At 39.8% G+C, this 18,299-nt stretch overlaps 1 protein-coding gene across 2 annotated transcripts in view; it reads right to left on the reverse strand.

Moving 5' to 3' along the window:
* vti1a (vesicle transport through interaction with t-SNAREs 1A) overlaps window positions 1-18,299 on the reverse strand; it is a 107,264-nt gene that overhangs the window by 64,445 nt on the left and 24,520 nt on the right. For both annotated transcript variants that reach the window (XM_061094789.1, XM_061094790.1), the window contains exon 5: window positions 9,057-9,141. In XM_061094789.1, the coding sequence (XP_060950772.1) occupies window positions 9,057-9,141 (85 nt within the window). The remainder of the gene's footprint in view (window positions 1-9,056; window positions 9,142-18,299) is intronic.

Consider the following 18,299-nt stretch of genomic DNA (forward strand, 5'->3'; position numbering starts at 1 on the left):
ATTACTAGAATCTACTTATAAAACTATCAAAAGCATTAAAATGTTCTACATTACTCAAAACCAGAAATATTGTGACCTTAAACTTTTACCTACAAGTGAATTATGTTAAAAGTATTGCGATAAGTATCTACTGTTTTGTTTTCAAGGACCTATTACATTGAACATCTAATTATTTTATAACAATATATAAATAATTACTTTTGAGTCTGTAGTACAAATACCTTTATAAGAATGATGGTAAAATGAGAAACATATAGAAACATAGACATAAGACATGCTGCTATAGCACAACATTTACTTTTTTTGTATGATGAGGTAATTACTTGAAGTATTTGCTTTTTAGGGGACTAAATAAATATATTCAAATATATCTTGTGAAAAATTGAATCTAAAGCTTTACAAACTGTGCATTTGATTAACTGGTAATGTATGAACTAAAAGATATATTTTTTGTGAAAATGTTTATGTTTATTAATGCTATTAATAAAAACATCTTCCCATGTAATTAGTATTTTTATTTTCTTATTACAGTAAGGCAGATAACTAAAAATACATTTTACTTAACTTTAGGTCAACTGTACAGGAAGTGAATCATGACAGACTATTTACATTAAAATGACACCAGCAGTCACCTGGGTGGTAAAATACTATCAATGATGATTAGCCTTAAATTATTACTATTAAATCTGACATATAATTTCAACTGCACTGTGAATGCTATTCAAATTATTAGGGGCAATATGAGGCAAATATTCGTAAAATGAAAAAAGTTTATTTTGGTTGAAAAGTCATGCATGAATTAATCATTACCTTCTGTCTGGTTTAAAAGTTGTTATTAAAATGCTTAATTATTTCACTCGCACAAAATATGCTCTCTGTAATAAATGTTTAATTTTTTTTTACCACAATGCCTTCATATAAAAATAAATAGCAGATGTTCTAATTTAATAAATACTGTTGTAGATGATAAATCTATCAAACCCTATGTGTGGGAAAGTTATGACTTCTGACGTCATGAAACATCACAGGTGGCTGAAACAAGCACATTTCTTATTTTTGAAACTACTAACAAAACTGTCATTTTACATGAGCACATCAACAAAAAAGGGAAAATACTGAGAAGCAGTAATAATACTAGTTTCCCCTTAACAATTTTCTTCCTTAAAACTCTGTATGAATCTGCATCAAAAAAAGAATTGCCCATGTATGTCTGCCAGCTTGACAGAAGACTCACTGTGAAGATACAATGCTAATGGTAGTTTGACTCAGTTGTCATTACTCAAGTGCTTTGTAGTAGCGCGCCTCTTGCCTCTTTTTAAATAAGAAAGGTTGTCACTTTACTACATTGTAAATGAGATCTCATCTAAGCGAGGTTACTGGTCAAATAAAAGCCAAGGGATTTTTTTTCTCCATACTTCTTGAATTGGTAAACAAGCGAGAAAACGCATTTCATGCAGCTGTTGTCTTCCTATGTCTCACTCGCACATACAGACGCAGATCTACACTCACTCTGATAAACGTCTCCTCTGGTTTTCCCTTTTTTCTTTACTCCTTTTTCTGGGGTTTTAACTGTCATCAATCCTCTTGTCATCCGGTGCGTCATTCTCATCACTGAATTAATATTTCTGATTTACGTCCTCGGGTGACAAGGTGGCACAATTCTCTCTCCCTGCCACTCCTTTACTTCATTTTTCTTTCTTTTTTTTTAGTTCTCCCTTTCCATTTTTAATATTTCCGCGCCTCAGATGTAGCGGCTCTTTAAAGTGCCCATGGGGGCTCTGAGTCCTCGCTTTTGTCTCCCATTTCCTTCTGAAACAGTTTTTCTTTAACCCTGTGCGGCTCTTCACAGTTGTTGTCTTAGCTCTCGCCTCTCTGTCGCTCTTTCTGCTGCTTTCTTTTTTCTCCATCTCCCCCCCCCTCCCTCACTGAGCTCTCTCTGTGTCAGCCAGAGGTCAACGCTACACTTTTTTCTTCTCCATGCAAGAAGGAAGGGGTGTCTTTTTAGTTATTGTAACCTAAAAATAGAAAAAAAAAATCTGATTTAAGGTTGGGACAAAGGTGGCTTATTAGACATGGTGGCACACCACTATCTAGCAACTGGGGGATGTTTCATATCTGGAGATAAGGATTAGATTATATCAATAAATGGTTTGGATGAGGTCTGATCGAGAATATGGACCAATTTACCAACTGTGCCTAAACGACTTAATTCAAGGTTATTACCAAGGGACACTGTAGATTATTTAAAGCTGAAATGAACTATGTTTTTGTGATAAACAAAGACGTGTTGCATTAACCGTGAATACGTATCATCATTGTCTCTTATTACCAAATTTTGATCAAGTTATGGTACCACTTTCTCAGTACTTCAGTAAATTTAAAAAAAAAAAAACTATATTTTAATCGGGGATATTTGCACTGCAGTCAAGTAAGATGAAGCAGTAATTTAAATACACACAAAGTTACTTATTAAAGTGCAAAATCTGCATCTTAAAAATCTGAAAATGTGTACGAAACTATTGCTTGTCATTTAAATCAAGTTTACAAAGTTATGGTTTCATTTATAAATGTCATTTTCTCTATGAAATCATGTCTCATGTTTGAACTCCCTATAATCGGATCATTATTTCCTAGAGACTCATTATGTTGAGAGCCTTGTTGAAGCTAATAAATGACTAAAGGTCTAATTATTAGATTTTCACATAATTGTATCAATGCTAGCTAACGTATTGTGCAGAGCTAATTATGGGGAAGACTCGTAGTATCTGTCATAGTCGGTGGCCGCAACCGAAGCATTGTTATTAAGTGCGGACATTTTCACAGACATGTAGCTTTGGCCTATAAGGTTAATTTAATTTTACAGAAAATCGTTACTCACTACAAACCGTATAGCTCCACTTAGCTTAAGCTAATATTTGGATTTTCGCGAAAAAACCTGTCGCTACACACCGGGACTTGCTCACACACACAGGGAAACGGGCGGGCACACACAAACACATACTCAAGTCTGTTGGTTCAGCTCTTCCATTGAGAGTCCGTATGCTAGCTGGCCATTGTGCGCGCAAGGCCTTTTGTCTGTGCAGCCTGAAACTGGTGATTGCACCTTAGCTACCGCAGTTCAAGCGTAAACAGTGTTTTCATGCCCTACGATATTCACTGTTGCCAGTGGACCCCTAAATCCCTGGAACAGCTGAGTCCTAGGGTGTCAAAGATAATGGCGATTTATTGCAGTGCGTGGCTTTCTCATTGCCCCTCCCGCACCCCTTTCCAATCGTCCCTCCACCCCTCCTCCTCCCTCAAACAGATTAAAATTAAGCCGTAAACATGTGAGGATGGAATTAACACATTTAGCGAGTCTCCTCTTCCCACATCCCATTTTCGCTCCAGAGCGGCTGATCCCCGCTGCCGAACGTGGGTGCAATTTTAATGACTCGCAACGTTTTTGAAGTCCACATGAAAAAAGTGCCGCTCGCCGTTTGTGGCGGCGCTAGATATGGCTGGGCCATGGCCAACCATGATTGGGGGGACACGTGCCGCCGACTCGGACTCCAGGCTCTTCGATAGGATCGGTGTCATTTTCCTCTCCACGATAAGACGCCTTGCTGACAAGGTCCGATTAGGAGAGAAAAAATCATTATTGCTACGCCTTTCATCCACCGGGGGTTTACCGATAAACAGCTCACCCACGGCTAGATATTCTGAGAGCAAGATGTTAGGCATTGAAGCATATATATTTAGGAAATGTGGTTTCAGGCAGAATTTGGGGCCATTTTATAATAATTATTTTCCTTTAAAATAGCTATAGAGAAGAAAAAAACATACTTTTCCTTTAAAACATATTTTTAAGAAAGGCCTTCTTTCTCCACAGCTACAAACTCAAGCTGTGAAATATTTAAGTCCGAGATCTCGGCTCCATTAATCAAACAATTATCAAATAACGTTATATTCTTTTTGAACACAATGCAACATGCCGATTGTATCAGCCTACAAAAAAGTGATTTATTATGCTATACCTCAAGGAAATCCACTTTAGCAAACTGTCCTTTAAAAGAGGGAAATAATAAGAGATGCTTAAAATATTCAAACTACATTGTAGAACAGAGGGAATAAACTAAAAATAAAGAAGCGAGAAAAGATTCTGCCACGTTTAATAGGAAAAGATTTACATTGCATATATACTGTATATATTTCTAAACATTGTTCATATGTGACTTAAATAAATACTTAACTTCCAACTGGTGTATTACCACTGATACAAGACCTAAAACTAATGATTCAAAACATGAGAAAACTGCTTTGTTAAAAAGCATGAAAATTAACCAAAAAGTTAAAATTACTTTAAAATGTCTTTATTTGTGACAAAGACTGTATTTACTTTAGTTGTTTTCAAAAAATTGTCATTCCAAAATAATCTAAGTTATATTTTAAAGGATTTATTTGTCTTGATTATTTTATTTTATAAACGAAATTATAAGTATTATAATTTTAAAATACTTATTAAGATTATCTAAAAAAAAAAAATCCATTAGAGCTATTTATAGATTCTGCTTAAAATAACACTTGGGCTCCTTAAATGTGACTGATTATGTAATTTAAGTGTTCGCGTATGGATTTGAGGAGTGAGCTCCACTTTGGTGGTCCAGCACCAAAAGAATGATGGAGTCTGATCTTTGGAGGTAACAGGGAGAAATAAAGCGAGTGGGAGAGAAACAGAGAAAGATGCAGGGGGAGAGATAGAGCGTCGGGACAAACGTGTGCTGTGTTACTGGGCCACTCCAGCGCCCATGGACTCTCAGCAAGACTCAAAGCCACGCTCGGCTTCAAAAGGGAGCCATGAAGATTTTTTTTTTTTATGTTTACAAAAACATATTTATTTATTTCTCGTCACTCTGTCATTTATCTATTTATTTCTTGCTGTCCCAGAATCCCTTGCTCTGCCACTGGAATCATGTTCGATGACGCCGGCGAAGTTGCCCTCCCTCTCCCCCCCCCCCTTTCCCTTTTAATACCACGGCAGTTGAAAATCAAACTGCTCTAAAACAAACTGATGTACTCTTTAATACAGTCGTCACATCATCACAGGCTCCTCACGTGTCTGCCTTGGTGACAACTGCAGGGCTGCTTAGCTTAGCCCAGCGATCGCTGCCACTTTGTTGGTCGGGGGGGGGGGGCGTGAGAGTGGGACGGGAGTGTAAAGGGAAGAGACAGAAAGAAAAGTCCCCTGGATCATGGTTGAGTCAGCAGCACCTTTGATTGACAAGGTCTAATCAGCTTATCTCCATCCTAATAAAGTTGCTAGCCTGCGGTGTTGCTCTCTACCTGGCATGGTGTGAACTTTGGGCTCGGCTGGGGCCCCCGAGGGCCCGGCTCAGACCCTCTCTGCTTATCTAAACGGCACTGAAATCAATCCCTAATGAGCTGTTTTCATTTTGCAGGATTGATTTCAGGCCCCTAAACACCAAGAACACTTGCCTAAGAAGTCGTCTCAGCCTCTTGCTGGCCACCTTTAAAATGCAGAGCAGCAAGGCTTTTGTCTGTCTCCGGCTTTGTTTCATTTTGCCACCATTGCTAAAATATTTGTGTCGGCTGAACAAATATAAATGGGGATGAATTTTCAAAGTAAACTCGCTCCACATTCCCACTTCATTTAGTAAGTTGTAATATGTAAAATCATTGCCAATGAGATGCATTTGTAGAAACTGGTGATTGTTTTTTGTTCTATAAAAATAAAAGACTTTACATTTTCAGATCAAATGATTTAAAAATAAATGTATCAAACGTGAATGGTTCAAACTGCAGTGGTTTCTTGCAGACATAAAGCTATTGACCTACAATCTAAGTTTAAAGTTCACAATGACAATTGCGTCCTAAAACAATTGCACATTTACAGAACAATCTGCAAACAGCTGCTCTATGCTGACACTACAAAGCAAATGTAATATAAAGCTGTTCAGTCATCAGATTTATGCTGGTAAACAACAAAAAATATTAATTAGCATAACTCTGAAATTTAGCAGGAGTTTGATGGAACAATTTTTAGCCATGTTCCGTGTGAACTCAACTCAACTCTCTCTCCTTCCATGAATAATAATCAAAAAGGTGGAACAGCCAATCATTGCTACTCAGATGTCTTATCTGTCATGCAATCTATTTCTAAACAAGCAATCATAAATCATTCAATATCTTTTCAACTGCGGAGGGAAGGACTCAAATCTGGCATGTCTTTGATTTAACATCAGTCAAGTCTCCACATTTGGGCATTTCAAATGCCCCTGACTCAAATGTCTTTAAATTGGCTAACTGCATGCCCTCCCTTTTTATTTAGGGCCCTCTTTAACTGGGCTAGCCCCCATGTCTGCTTGTTGCTAAGTCTGGGGCTTTTAAGTCGCTGCTCCTCACTAATGAAGTTCTATACTTTATTTATGAGACAAACAGAGGACCCTAGTTCTTGAGGAGTGCATGTGGTAAATAGCTCTGCATGTCCAGAGTCTCATCAATGCCCCCCTGAGGGCTTTCACAGCTTTTGGCAAGCTTTTGTTTTCACTAAAAACAATGGGAACATTGAGAATGGTAGAAAAAGAAATGCTAGATTTGATAAAAAATGCTACGATGTGAAGCTTTATCTATTCTTAGAGCTAATAACTCGTCTTTTTCCCCTTAAGTAGGACCTAGAAGCATCCTGGCTTTTTTGTTCCTGGTCATTAAGAGATATATTGTCGGCGCTGCAGAGAAAAGGAGCAAAACTGAGTTTCTACGCCATTTCTTTGTTCAGGATCTATCTCTTTGAAATAAAAATGTCTTTTAGTTCCACTTCCCCCATTGGTCAATGACAGTTCTTAAGGACTGCTATGTCATTTTGGATAAAAGATGCAACTTTGAATTACTGCAAAAATAATGACGCTAAACTGCCCTTCGTGGAAAAAGTGCAGCTTAGAAGTCTGAGGAGAGTTGAGGTCTGTGGCGAGGAAAGCATTTCCAGTTTTACTATAGAGGGTCTGATTGGAGAAACACTTAACACTCTAATTATTCTTGTTTAACGGCTATGGATGCCACACCTCTGTGTTATAACTCAAAGCCTGTTCCTCGAACTGCCAGTGCCATTTTCATAATGTGCATGAATAAAGCGCGGAGCACTTCTTAGACTTTTGTTTTATTATTGTGCATTTGTTTGGTGTGAAAGAGAAGCAACGACAATAAATGCAGCCTTTGTTGGACGATGAAAGTAAACAATTTAGCTTCTGCAAACACACAAGTCCCAGCCCTGGCTGCGCTGCATCCGAAAATATTATAAGAACGACGGCAGGACTAGGATCTGAACGGTGCAGGATTTACCAACGATGTCTGAGAAAGTGTTGTGACGAGCCGCCGCGGAACCACAGGAGTAAATATATAGTTTGAGACGACTGAACAACACTAAATTAAAGAGCAAACTGAATTTGGGATTGGATGGCAAACCCCAACAAACTTTGTGAAAACCCAATGGATAAATATGGCTTCCGAATGTTTGTGCCCAGTGTGTTTGTTAAATTTGAGTTTGGCGTACATAGTAATTAGTCTGGTGGAGGAGAGCATATGCGTGGCTTATCTATGCTCTTTGTGCAGACGTATTCTCGGGGTTTTAACCCAGAGACACTGCCATTTCAGGTTGTGCATCTGAGCGGAGGGTTGGTATCGACAGCAGAGTAAAGGAAGGGGTCATGGATTAAAGACGCAGGGGCGAAGCTTCCCCACCAAACCACAAACACACCCCACAGCTGGTGTGGACCAAGCCAAGTGTGTGGGACCAAGGCAGGATAAACGAGTATTGTTCTTAGCTCGCCGCACACACGGTGGATGAGACAGCAACCGGTGACACCGGGTCAAGGGGCATGTGGCCGACTAGGGCGGGAGAAACTGCCGGGCCCAGGAGGTACTGAACACTGCTAAGCCATGGCCCACATCTTAAACACCCTGCGTGCTGGGAGGAAAAACATCAAAATGCGCCCGCTCTAGTGGAAGATCCGACTGGATAGAATTAAAAATGTGTCGGCTGTCGCAGAATTTGACACAGTCGAGAAACTCGGATACCGGCAGGGATCATCTGAGACATTTGAACCAACATTTTTTAAGCAGAGAATGCAGATTGTATTTATGAATTTGTGAATGCAAGTTACAGAGAACATCAAAAGCCGGTGGTCTGCGTGCGAACCTTCCTTGACTTGAATTATTAAATCTGTCGATGTCGCACATGCCAGCCACCCCGCGATTATAGTGTAAATTGACAAACTTTTTCAAAACTACAACGGAAGCCACAGAAAGCTGGTTGATGCTTCAAGAATGAGCTTTGATACATCTCTGAGGAATACACTGTGCCTCGATAATGTGGGGACTGTCAGCGAGGAAGACAGGAAGGGAAGAAAATATGCTAACTGGTTAAATCTATTTAAGATCCCAATGAGCCTTTTTTCCTATTTTGAGATAATAATAAAACCCGTCCTTGATAATGAAGAAAATTGAGTTTGTGTGTGTTTTCGGATGATTTATTTAGAAAGTGATATTACGGGTTTTTCTTCTTCCTCCTGCAACCCTGAATTAAGAACTTCAGGAGGAACGCTGACGTTTATTTTCATAGACCCCCCCCCCTGTCTGTTTATCTTTAAAAAATAAAATAAACACCACCCACCCATAACACATGCATACACAACACACACAGACGCACACAGATATATAGCAATGCATGAATTTTCTTCGGAAGCAGAGGAAGTGGAAGCGGAGCCCGATCTGTCGCCTCTACACCTCTTTCTCTCTCTCTCTCTCTCTCTCTCTCTCTCTCTCTCCCTGGCTTGTCTTTTGATGTTCTCCCGAAAATGTCATCAGGCGTCAAGGAAAGAGGTTGCTTTTTTTTACACACACATACCCCCCCCCGCCCCCAAACACATATCAACCTACCTCGCATATGAGCAAGACAATTTGCTGTCGTTCACTCATCCTCACCACTATCTTGAACCCCCACCCCCCCACCCTCCGCCCAACACCACCCCACTCCTTCCCGACCCAATCCAAAACAGAATACGCACCAGTTTCCACTGCTATCTGGTAGCCGGCCTCCAGTCTCCGCGATGACCTTTCTATCTTCTCTGTGTTGTCCAACAGATGCGCTCTCTGCAACAAATAAGAGAAAAAAATAAATAAAGCCAGCGAAACAAACAAGGAGAAAAAAAAATTGATTGAGAGGGCTGGGAACCATTTCAAAGAAACACATCAACACTGTCACCTAAACAGACAGACCACATCCACAGCGACAACATAATGCAGCCAGGTTGGCAATAACCTTCATGGATGACAATGTGTTATATGCTGATGGAATATCAAGCATATGCATGTTGAGGCTGACAATATCAGATGTGTTGCTGCCTTATCTTGGACATGAAAACAAGAACAACTTTGAGGTGTGTTGCCTCCTTGTATTGTTTCACAACAGAGCCTTCTGCTGCGCGTGGGGAAGAGTTAAGGCAGGAGGGTGCAAATCAAGATGAAATCACATTTAATTTGCAGCTTTCGCAGCAAGAGGAAAAATCCTGTTCAGGGGAAAGCTTTCACCTGGAGAAGGGAGTTAAGAGAAAATCAACCGTAACCCCCTCGACTGTAGACAATAATGCAACATATAAAGTTAAATAAATAACCAGAATGGCACTCAGTAGAGCGCATTCCTCCGCCAAGGCCCAACAGTCCCATTAGATTCATTAAAGCTGCGCTGAAATTCACACACTCATATATATCAGTCTCAGAGTGTTTTATTAAATCAAGAGCCATGAATCGTTCCCCGGGAAAATTGTAAAATATATATTAATAACTATCTTGCAATAATAAAGAGAGTGAAAATAATTGATCTGGATCCACACCTAAATTTAATGGGTTCTTCCCTGACCCTTCTACCAAGTTTCTGGGGATATGTGTTCAGGTTTTTTTGGGTATAATCTTGCTTACAACCAAACAAACATAGAAATCAAACAACAACCAACGTACAGGGGTGAAAACATAACCTAGTTGGCAGAGGTGATTATTTTTGAAAAACAAAAAAATAATGATGAACGTTGGCTTGAGTCGTCCTGCAGCGGCCTCGGTTTGATTCTGACCCGGAAAATAGTAGCTTCAAAAAGTAATAATAGTAATAATAAGGACATATCGGAGGTGTGAAATGTCATATAAAAAAATGTAAGCCCAAACAAAACCAGTGAATTCCCTTCCTGCTTCTTGTTTATCCACATTAGTGGACAAAAACAGTCATTCATGATGTACGAGTTAGCACATCCCCCCGTGGTTTACTCACAGCGATCAACAATTGACAAGCCTGCCCGCTGAAAGCACAGAGTTCAGAGAGCAGAGGTGTTCAAGAAAAGATGTGTTTCATAAAATATTAAATCAGCAACTTGATCATTTTTTTCAAAGTGGATGTTTGTGAGTATCAAGGTGTTAGCTCGGGCTCTAATATCAAGTGTATACATATCAGGTGATAGCGCTTCTTTAGATACCAAGAGAGGGGTGGGGGGGGGGGGGTTGGTTCTTTTTCTACAGCGAAACAATTCATGTCTGACAAGCAAGGCGAGAACACATCTGATCTGTTGACTGATGGCCTTGGGTTCCATCTCGGGGCTCTCAAATATAGGAATCCTCCATTATGGGTTTATTTCATTGTGTTCACGTATCCAATTACCTCCCCGTATATTACAAAAACATACAGGCAGTAGCTCTGGAAAATCATTTAATATTCTATTATCTTTGTAAACACTGAACGGGTCAGGTCAGGTCAGTGTTCTCACACCTAAATAAAAATGTAAAAAGAGACTTATTTTTATTAGAAAATGCCACGTTTGTTCAAAAGCCTAAATTCACACAAATATATGTTGATCTATACCTGACAATTTGTATTGTTAGATGTAATGTACGCTTTATTATCCAGATTTCAGTTTTCAGGAATATGTTGAGTCTTCTTCACACATGTAGTCAGTGATTTGGTTACTTGACAATGTTTTCCTGTTTGGTTTAAACATAATTCTTTCCACTGTCACCATCAGGGGACCCGGAGCTTCATCTCAACTAACAGCTACAGTTAAACTCAATTTGTCACTGAGTAGTGGAAACCGTTTCACTGAGGAAACCAGCAGGGAATACTGACTTAAATCATTTTTTCAACGCTATATTTTTCATGACACTGCACAAATGAAGCTCGCCAACTATAGAAATTTTTTCCCCATTAAGATTATTTATGTTTTGGACATTAATGTTAGATTTTCTTTTAACAGAAAGCGTCACTTACCCATGACCTGCAACTGACGACTCTCAAATGCCATTGATCTCAAACCAGTTATTCTGACCTTATATGATTTACCATAATTTCACAGATCTAATAAACTCAGCCTCTTATTACAGGATTCCTGCGCACTGTATAACAAGTGAGTTAATCATTAAGGGCCTGTTTGATCTTCTTTGATATTTCAAGTAGTGCCTGGATATGAAACTTTACATTAAAGTCCTTTCATTACCTCCACCGAGGAAATGGTTAATTTACCCCCTGTCCTTTTGTTCTTGGTTGGTTTATTTGAAGGGGACTATAGGGCCTTAAATAGGTGGCTGGTTAAAATTACCTTTCAACAAAAGACTGTGTAAACTCAATAACATCTGTTGTCAATCTATGTAACACACACGCATAGATTCAAACAAACCTACACAGCCCCATATTGTCCAATGTAGTGACTTCATTTGCGAGTTCAAACTGAAATCCAGCTTTTCATTAAATCCATACTGCCTTCAGAGGAGAGGATCACCAACCCCACATGCAAGACTTAAATGTTTACTCAAATGTTGTTGGTTTTGATGGCCGTTCTAATACGTTATGTTAAGAAGCCGATCAGATGCAACACATGTGACACTCAAAAAAACAACCCGATGAATGGCAGCCGCCTCTTTGACAAGGGGTGCGTGCCCATCAAATGAGCGAGGGGGACAGGGGGAGAAGCAAAAATCTCCAGTTTTTGTCGGGGCTGTCAAAACATGTAGCAGCTAATCACTCAGAGGAAATGAAAAATGTGGAGAAAAAGAAGGGAAGTCAATGACACGCTTTTCAAAGTTTGACAATAAGAGGGATGGGATGGGAGCAGGGAGGAGGAAAAACTCCCTCTGAACTCTCTCCTCTCCCCTCGCTTCCTCTTTCTTCGCGCCGCTGACAGATGTCATTTAAAAATTGCAGAGATGCTTTTTAATAGTTAAAGGGAGGGCAGGGGGATGATGGAGGGATATGGGTGGCAAAGTGGGGCTGCTCGTGAGAGAAAAAAAGATGAGGGGATGGCGAGCCGGGGCACGGGATGCAAGGTGTGGCGTGTTTTGACTGTGCTGGGGTGTGGCAGAGGGCGTTTGGGGAGGGGCTACACGGGCGTGGATGTGGAGACGGTGGCGGCGTGCACGTGGGAGAAAAATGGATACCAGGCTTGGTCTATAATGAGCCCCTATGGATCAGCTGTGATGGGGGGGGGGGCACGTATTGACATGCAACGCTTAAGCTAATACACCTAGACCATGGCTGCAGTGCCTGTGTGTGCCTGGGAGCATGAGGCAGCCGGGGATACTGACAGAGTAGCGCACTCCCCGGGTTCTTCAAAGAGCTCAAGTGATTAGTATGTTATCATTACCATTCGAAACGTGATTTTCCTATTCCCTCTCGGCAAAGGTGACACGTCTTGGGGAGACGGCCGGCAGACTCACTGCGATGGAAAGCCACTTCAAAGCTTTCTCCTCCTGAATTTCTCTCTCTCCCTCTCTCCCTCTCTCTCGTTCTGTCTTCTTTTAGGGCCGGGGGGAGGGAAGGGTGTGTGGGTGGGTGTGTGTGTGTGTGCGTGTAGGGCGTTCGGGGGTGGTGGCAGTGGTGGTGTATTTATATATATGTGTGTGTGTGTGTGATCATTAGAATAATGCGCCCCGAGTTTGACGGTGACAGAACCTGAAGGAAAGGGTGAGAGTTCAGCCGCTAAGGATCCAGTAATGGCACACTGTGATGGACCCAATAATGAAACAATCCAGCCAGGAACACAGGATGACACAATGAAAAGGAACATGGTACAATTAAAACTAAACATCCCGCCATGCGTATAGTCACAGTCGAGGCTGATATAGAGATTATGCCCACAAACTTAATCTAAAGTGAGGAGCCTTAACTCTCCAGGAAAAAGCAATTTTGCTCCGATACACGAATGTCACACAACGACCAAATAAAAAAAAAGGTGGATGTGTAGAAATGTTGAGCAAAGAAGCTTTTTCTGCAGTTAGCAAGCAAAATGCCAGACAAGTCCGTGTCAGCATTTTTAATCGAGGGGAATGCAAAGTGGTTGGCTTTCCCCGACTGTGCTACAACGTCCCATATCAAGGGTTGACCCCTGTGGTTCTGGTATACGTCACCACTGGGAGACCTGCAGGATGAGACACACCAACACCTTTTCAAGCTCAAATACAGGCTTCGCATTAAGACCTGCTATTTATCGACTGGAAAAAACAACAACTAAGGATGCCATTAAAAAACATATCAGAGTGTCTCATGGAGCCTTTTAGCAAAAGATTTAAACACAATGTATAATAAATATTGTGCATCTGTGAATGCACTCGTGGATCCCCCCCACCACCACAACCACTTCTCCCTATACATGTCTGCCGTTTCATCTGACACCTACATTTTGAACAAAGATCTTCTTAGGAACCACGAAAATGGTGTTTTTTTGTTGTGCTTTTTTGCGTCAAGAAACACTCTTCAGTTGTGAGTTATTAACAGGGAGCCCCAGAACAATGCAGCTGTAGCTCAAACGAAATCTCTCCCCTCTTCTTTCGCTCTCCTGCCTTTTTTCAATATCAAACACAGACGGTTACTATCACCACTTTCCAAAGTTCAGATGATTTCCTTATTATTTCAATAAGGGTGGGGGAGAGTCAAAGTGAATAATGATGACAGCTGTGATTCAGACTGACTGTGTGATCTTCTGTGCCGTTTGTTTGGGACTTGTAAGACGAGGAATTACAAGTGTCAAACAGCTGTGAATATGGGTGCTAAATATTTAAACATGTTTTTCAGCAGAAGATAAAAAAAAAGTATAGTTTTTTTTAAAAGCAAGGCTTAAGTGTGTATAAGCTGTGCCAGCCTTTGATTCGAATGCAGGAAGAGCAGAAGGGTAAAAGACTGCGGTGGAGGAGTGCAATGGCGAAGAGGGTGTAAAAAAAAAAATCCCCCTAGAAATCCAGCCCGATTACACAGATCGGACCACTCGTAAAGGGGGGGGGGAAACAGGTGAGGTAACTCGTGATGTCTTCTGACCCTCAGGCTAAGAGGAAATGCCCCAAAAATAGAGGGGAAGAAAAGGGGGAAACAACGGTGCAGCTAAATAAAAGAAAAAAGCACGATAACATGGCACCTGGGCCAGTTGGCGTTTTGAATTATGAATAGGTGTGAACGGTGAAGCTCTGATAACAATTGAATCACTCGGCTTCAGCAGATGCTCCTTTGAACATAGAGTCACTCAGAGGCACGTTTAACAACAAGTTCAGCCAAGGACAAGAATATAAGGTGATGAGATAGAAACTGAAAAAAATCGTCCTCAATAGAGGAAAAAACTAAATTTAAATCATCATTTGCACGAGTAATAATCAAATATACCAATATAACAACTACTGAGTGTTCAATAATGTAATAAATATACATTAGCAGAAATCCACCTAACAGTTAAAGATTCATGACTTTAATAAAAAAACTATGATATTCTTAACAGTTCAACAACAAATGTTTAAAACCAAAAAGTCAACATACATATTCAAAAGATTACATGTGTTTTAAAGTGCACTTTACATATCAGTACCTTACCTTATATTTTACCCATTTGTATTGTTGTTTTGCACCATCAACCTTTTCATATGACTTCATGATAAGTATAAGAAATTGTGATGGCCGTCCAAAAATACAATTACTACAATGAGCTTCTTCAAATGACAGAGTAAATGAATTTGTACAATCAAAGTGAAGAATACAAAAACAACTGTTGCTAATGGAGCGAAAAGCAGGAAATATACTGTATATACAAACTCACAGTACTTGCATAGTAAAACAGTCGTTATTGCCAATTGGCTAGAGGTTTTAATGTTGATATTAACTTAGCGTTATGGTAGTATTTTGTGTTTGGTTAGCTCATGTGCTAAGGAGAAAGCTAACTGTAAAGCTCACTAAGCTGGGATGTGTATGGTGGCAAACAGAATCAAACATTTAATGTGTTACTTGTTCTTAAATCAAAACGACTCACAACAGCTTTAGGAATTTCTTTAAAAAAATATGTTTCTCTACATTTTTGATTCCCCTTTTTCATTAAATTGCACATGTGTGTTACGTTGCACACTGTATAGTGCGACCAATACAATATGTCAAGTTTGGCAATCGTGATGATGTTTTACGCAATGCAAAAGTGACAACACAACAGAAACAACACTACAGTCTTGCATATATCCCAAAGAATAGTTTCTCCCGGGTCCCTGCAGAGTATATCTCTGCTACTAGTTGCAGTCCACCTTAAAAACAATAAATATTTAAAGAGAAGCAACATATTTAGCCCCATTGAAGGGTGAGTCAATGGTGCAGCAGCCATTCCCTCTTGAAACGAAGATGTTGAACTGCGTTGGTCCCAATAATCGAAGCTGCTCTAAGCCCTGCTTCGTTCCACAATATTAGTCTTCAAACAGGCCTATCGGAAATAATATCTTATCTTTACTTTCGGATATTTGAGGTAAGGGAACCTGGAGAAACTGGTCTTCAGTGAATTCATTATCTCCGGCTTGGCCTTTAAGCTGTTCAATCAGACATGTAAAATAGTGTACAAATGAGCTGATTTTCATTTTCTACGGGGAGAGAGAAGGGCAAATGGAAATTTCAGTGGGAAAGCATAATTTAAATTGTTAGGAGCAGAGAAGCACTTACCTCTTCGCGTAACTTTATCAACTGCATCACGAGAGCAAAAGCAAGAAGAGGGAAGGATGGAGAGAGAGAGAGTGAAGAAGAGATGTTTAAAAAGAAGATCAGTTATGTGGCAGGGTACAAAATTAACCTTGACGATTTATCTGTTTGCATGTTTAGCATTTTGAAATCACAAGACAAACACATTAAACGGAGCTAAACACGCCGCTCGCGCCGACTTTTTTGAACAAACAAAGATCAAGTCCTGGCGCTGTCACATTAAACACGGAGGGGGAATGGATCGCTCCACTCGCAATATCAACTAAGATTATCAAGGAAGTCACATCACAGAAGTTGATATAGCAGGAGCAGAGAAAGAAAATGAGTCAAATATAGTGAGCACAGGTACAGTGTGTTTAAAAGATTTTGTATCTGTCGTTTTTTATTTTGCTGAATTCTCTGGAAGGAAAGATGGAAAGAAGAACGTGCCCAGTGGAGGAGAGGTGAAGAAATGCTGAGCCACTCCATTCCTGCCACTGTTTTATCAGTGCTGATGTCAATGTTTCCCTATGTGCATCTCGTGAAGGTGTTTGCTGTTCACACTGTGCAAGGAGAGTCATGTGAGGCTACCTTACATACAGTGCACTTTACAGCCACAGATCATGAAAAATGGATCTTGGCACAGCTATACATTTTTCATTAAACAGAATAGCATATTTAAAGTGGAGTAAATAAGAAATGTTATTCCTATTCCCAGTCCTGGGAAAATCGTGAATCTCTAATAATGAATTACACATTTGAAGGAGGGCAATAATTTGACTTGCTATTAATTATGACTGATTACAATTAAAAAGGTTGTTTCTATTGGCCTGTTATTAACTGGGGGCTGTGGAGGAGGAGGAGAACGATGAGGGTTATTGAGGGAATTCAACACATTGGCCTGAAAAGGGGGAAGAGGAACTTTCTCAATATTCAAGCCTTTTAAAGGGGAGTTTTGTTTTTAATATACATATTTCTTGGCTAACATTAAAAGGTTAACAGATCCAAAGGGAGGCTTGGGACTACTTTGACTTTTGCCTGTTTAGTCCGGAATAATTTTATAATATAATATAAGATGAGTGGTCTGGGATCTTGAATCGCAAACTTGATTTCTAACTTTGAGGTTTAAAAAAAACGCTGGGAGAGTGTCCAAAAAATTATCTTTAGGTTAAAATTATTAAAAGCTCCTTCTACATGCGATAACGGGAATAAATGCAGAATTTACATTTAACAATTGCATTTATTTTATATTGAAATCCTAAACAAAATAAAAAAACAATACTGTACTGCATCGTGTCATCTATTTATATTACACCAGTAGTAAACGCACTCAAAGAAACGTGTCATATAATAAACAGAGTCAAGATAAAACTACGCTGCTAAAAAAAACACAAAAAAATATCTACAATCTTGCACAGATTTCTCCTTGTAATTTTAGAAGCATCTCAAAAATAGTTCCTGCATCATTTGTGTTTTATTTTATCCCAATTATAAAATACATCTATGACAGCTCTAGTGTTTTATTGCAAATAAAAAAGTTTAATATGCCAATATCAGTAACGTGGGAAGTAAACAAGTATATCTGTTGTTTTTCTCGAGAGCTCATACCCTTGGAAATGTCGGCAGTAACAAGACGCACTTTAGAGTGGAATCTGTCTTTTCTAACTTAAGTAACAGCTCCCCACTAGGAATGCATTATTGAACAGGCCAAAGTTTAAAACTACACCGTGAATGTGGTTATTTGGGGCTTGAACAAACCCAGCAGATCCTGCGATCCCTCACCCCGGCTCTGCCATCAGTCAATGGATACCAAACAAAACTTGTTCTAGCTCATCTGTGCCGCTTGAGTGACTGCAAGTCCTCGAGGAGGATTTGTTAAAACTATATGAGGGGCATGTTGAGCCGTTTCTCGTTTCTTCCTGCCTAGCTTATTTTTTCTTTGGCAGCCATTCTTCAGTGATGCTCGCGTCGTTCAAGAGACACAGAGCAGCAAATACCGAATATTGTAAATCTCGTAATTACTCCTGCACGAGCGCCTTTCCCTGTGTTTTTGTGATGCCAGCCAGTATTCAAAATTGCACTGCTGCAATTTTTCTGTTATGATAATCAGCATTTTTTCTTTTTTTTTTCAAACAAAAGATTTTTTTTTTATCCAATACGGAATTCGATACAAGTGGTAATCTGCTTCCTTTGTAGCCTCTAAAATCTGGTCCATGCCGGCTCAAACCAGCACAATCTCTTGTGGCCAAACCTTCTGCTGCGACTGAAATCGAAACTATTCCGTATAGTGTTCGTGTGTGAAAAATGT

This window comes from Limanda limanda, chromosome 21 (genome assembly GCF_963576545.1).
Source record: "Limanda limanda chromosome 21, fLimLim1.1, whole genome shotgun sequence".
Classification (NCBI taxonomy): Eukaryota; Metazoa; Chordata; class Actinopteri; order Pleuronectiformes; family Pleuronectidae; genus Limanda; species Limanda limanda.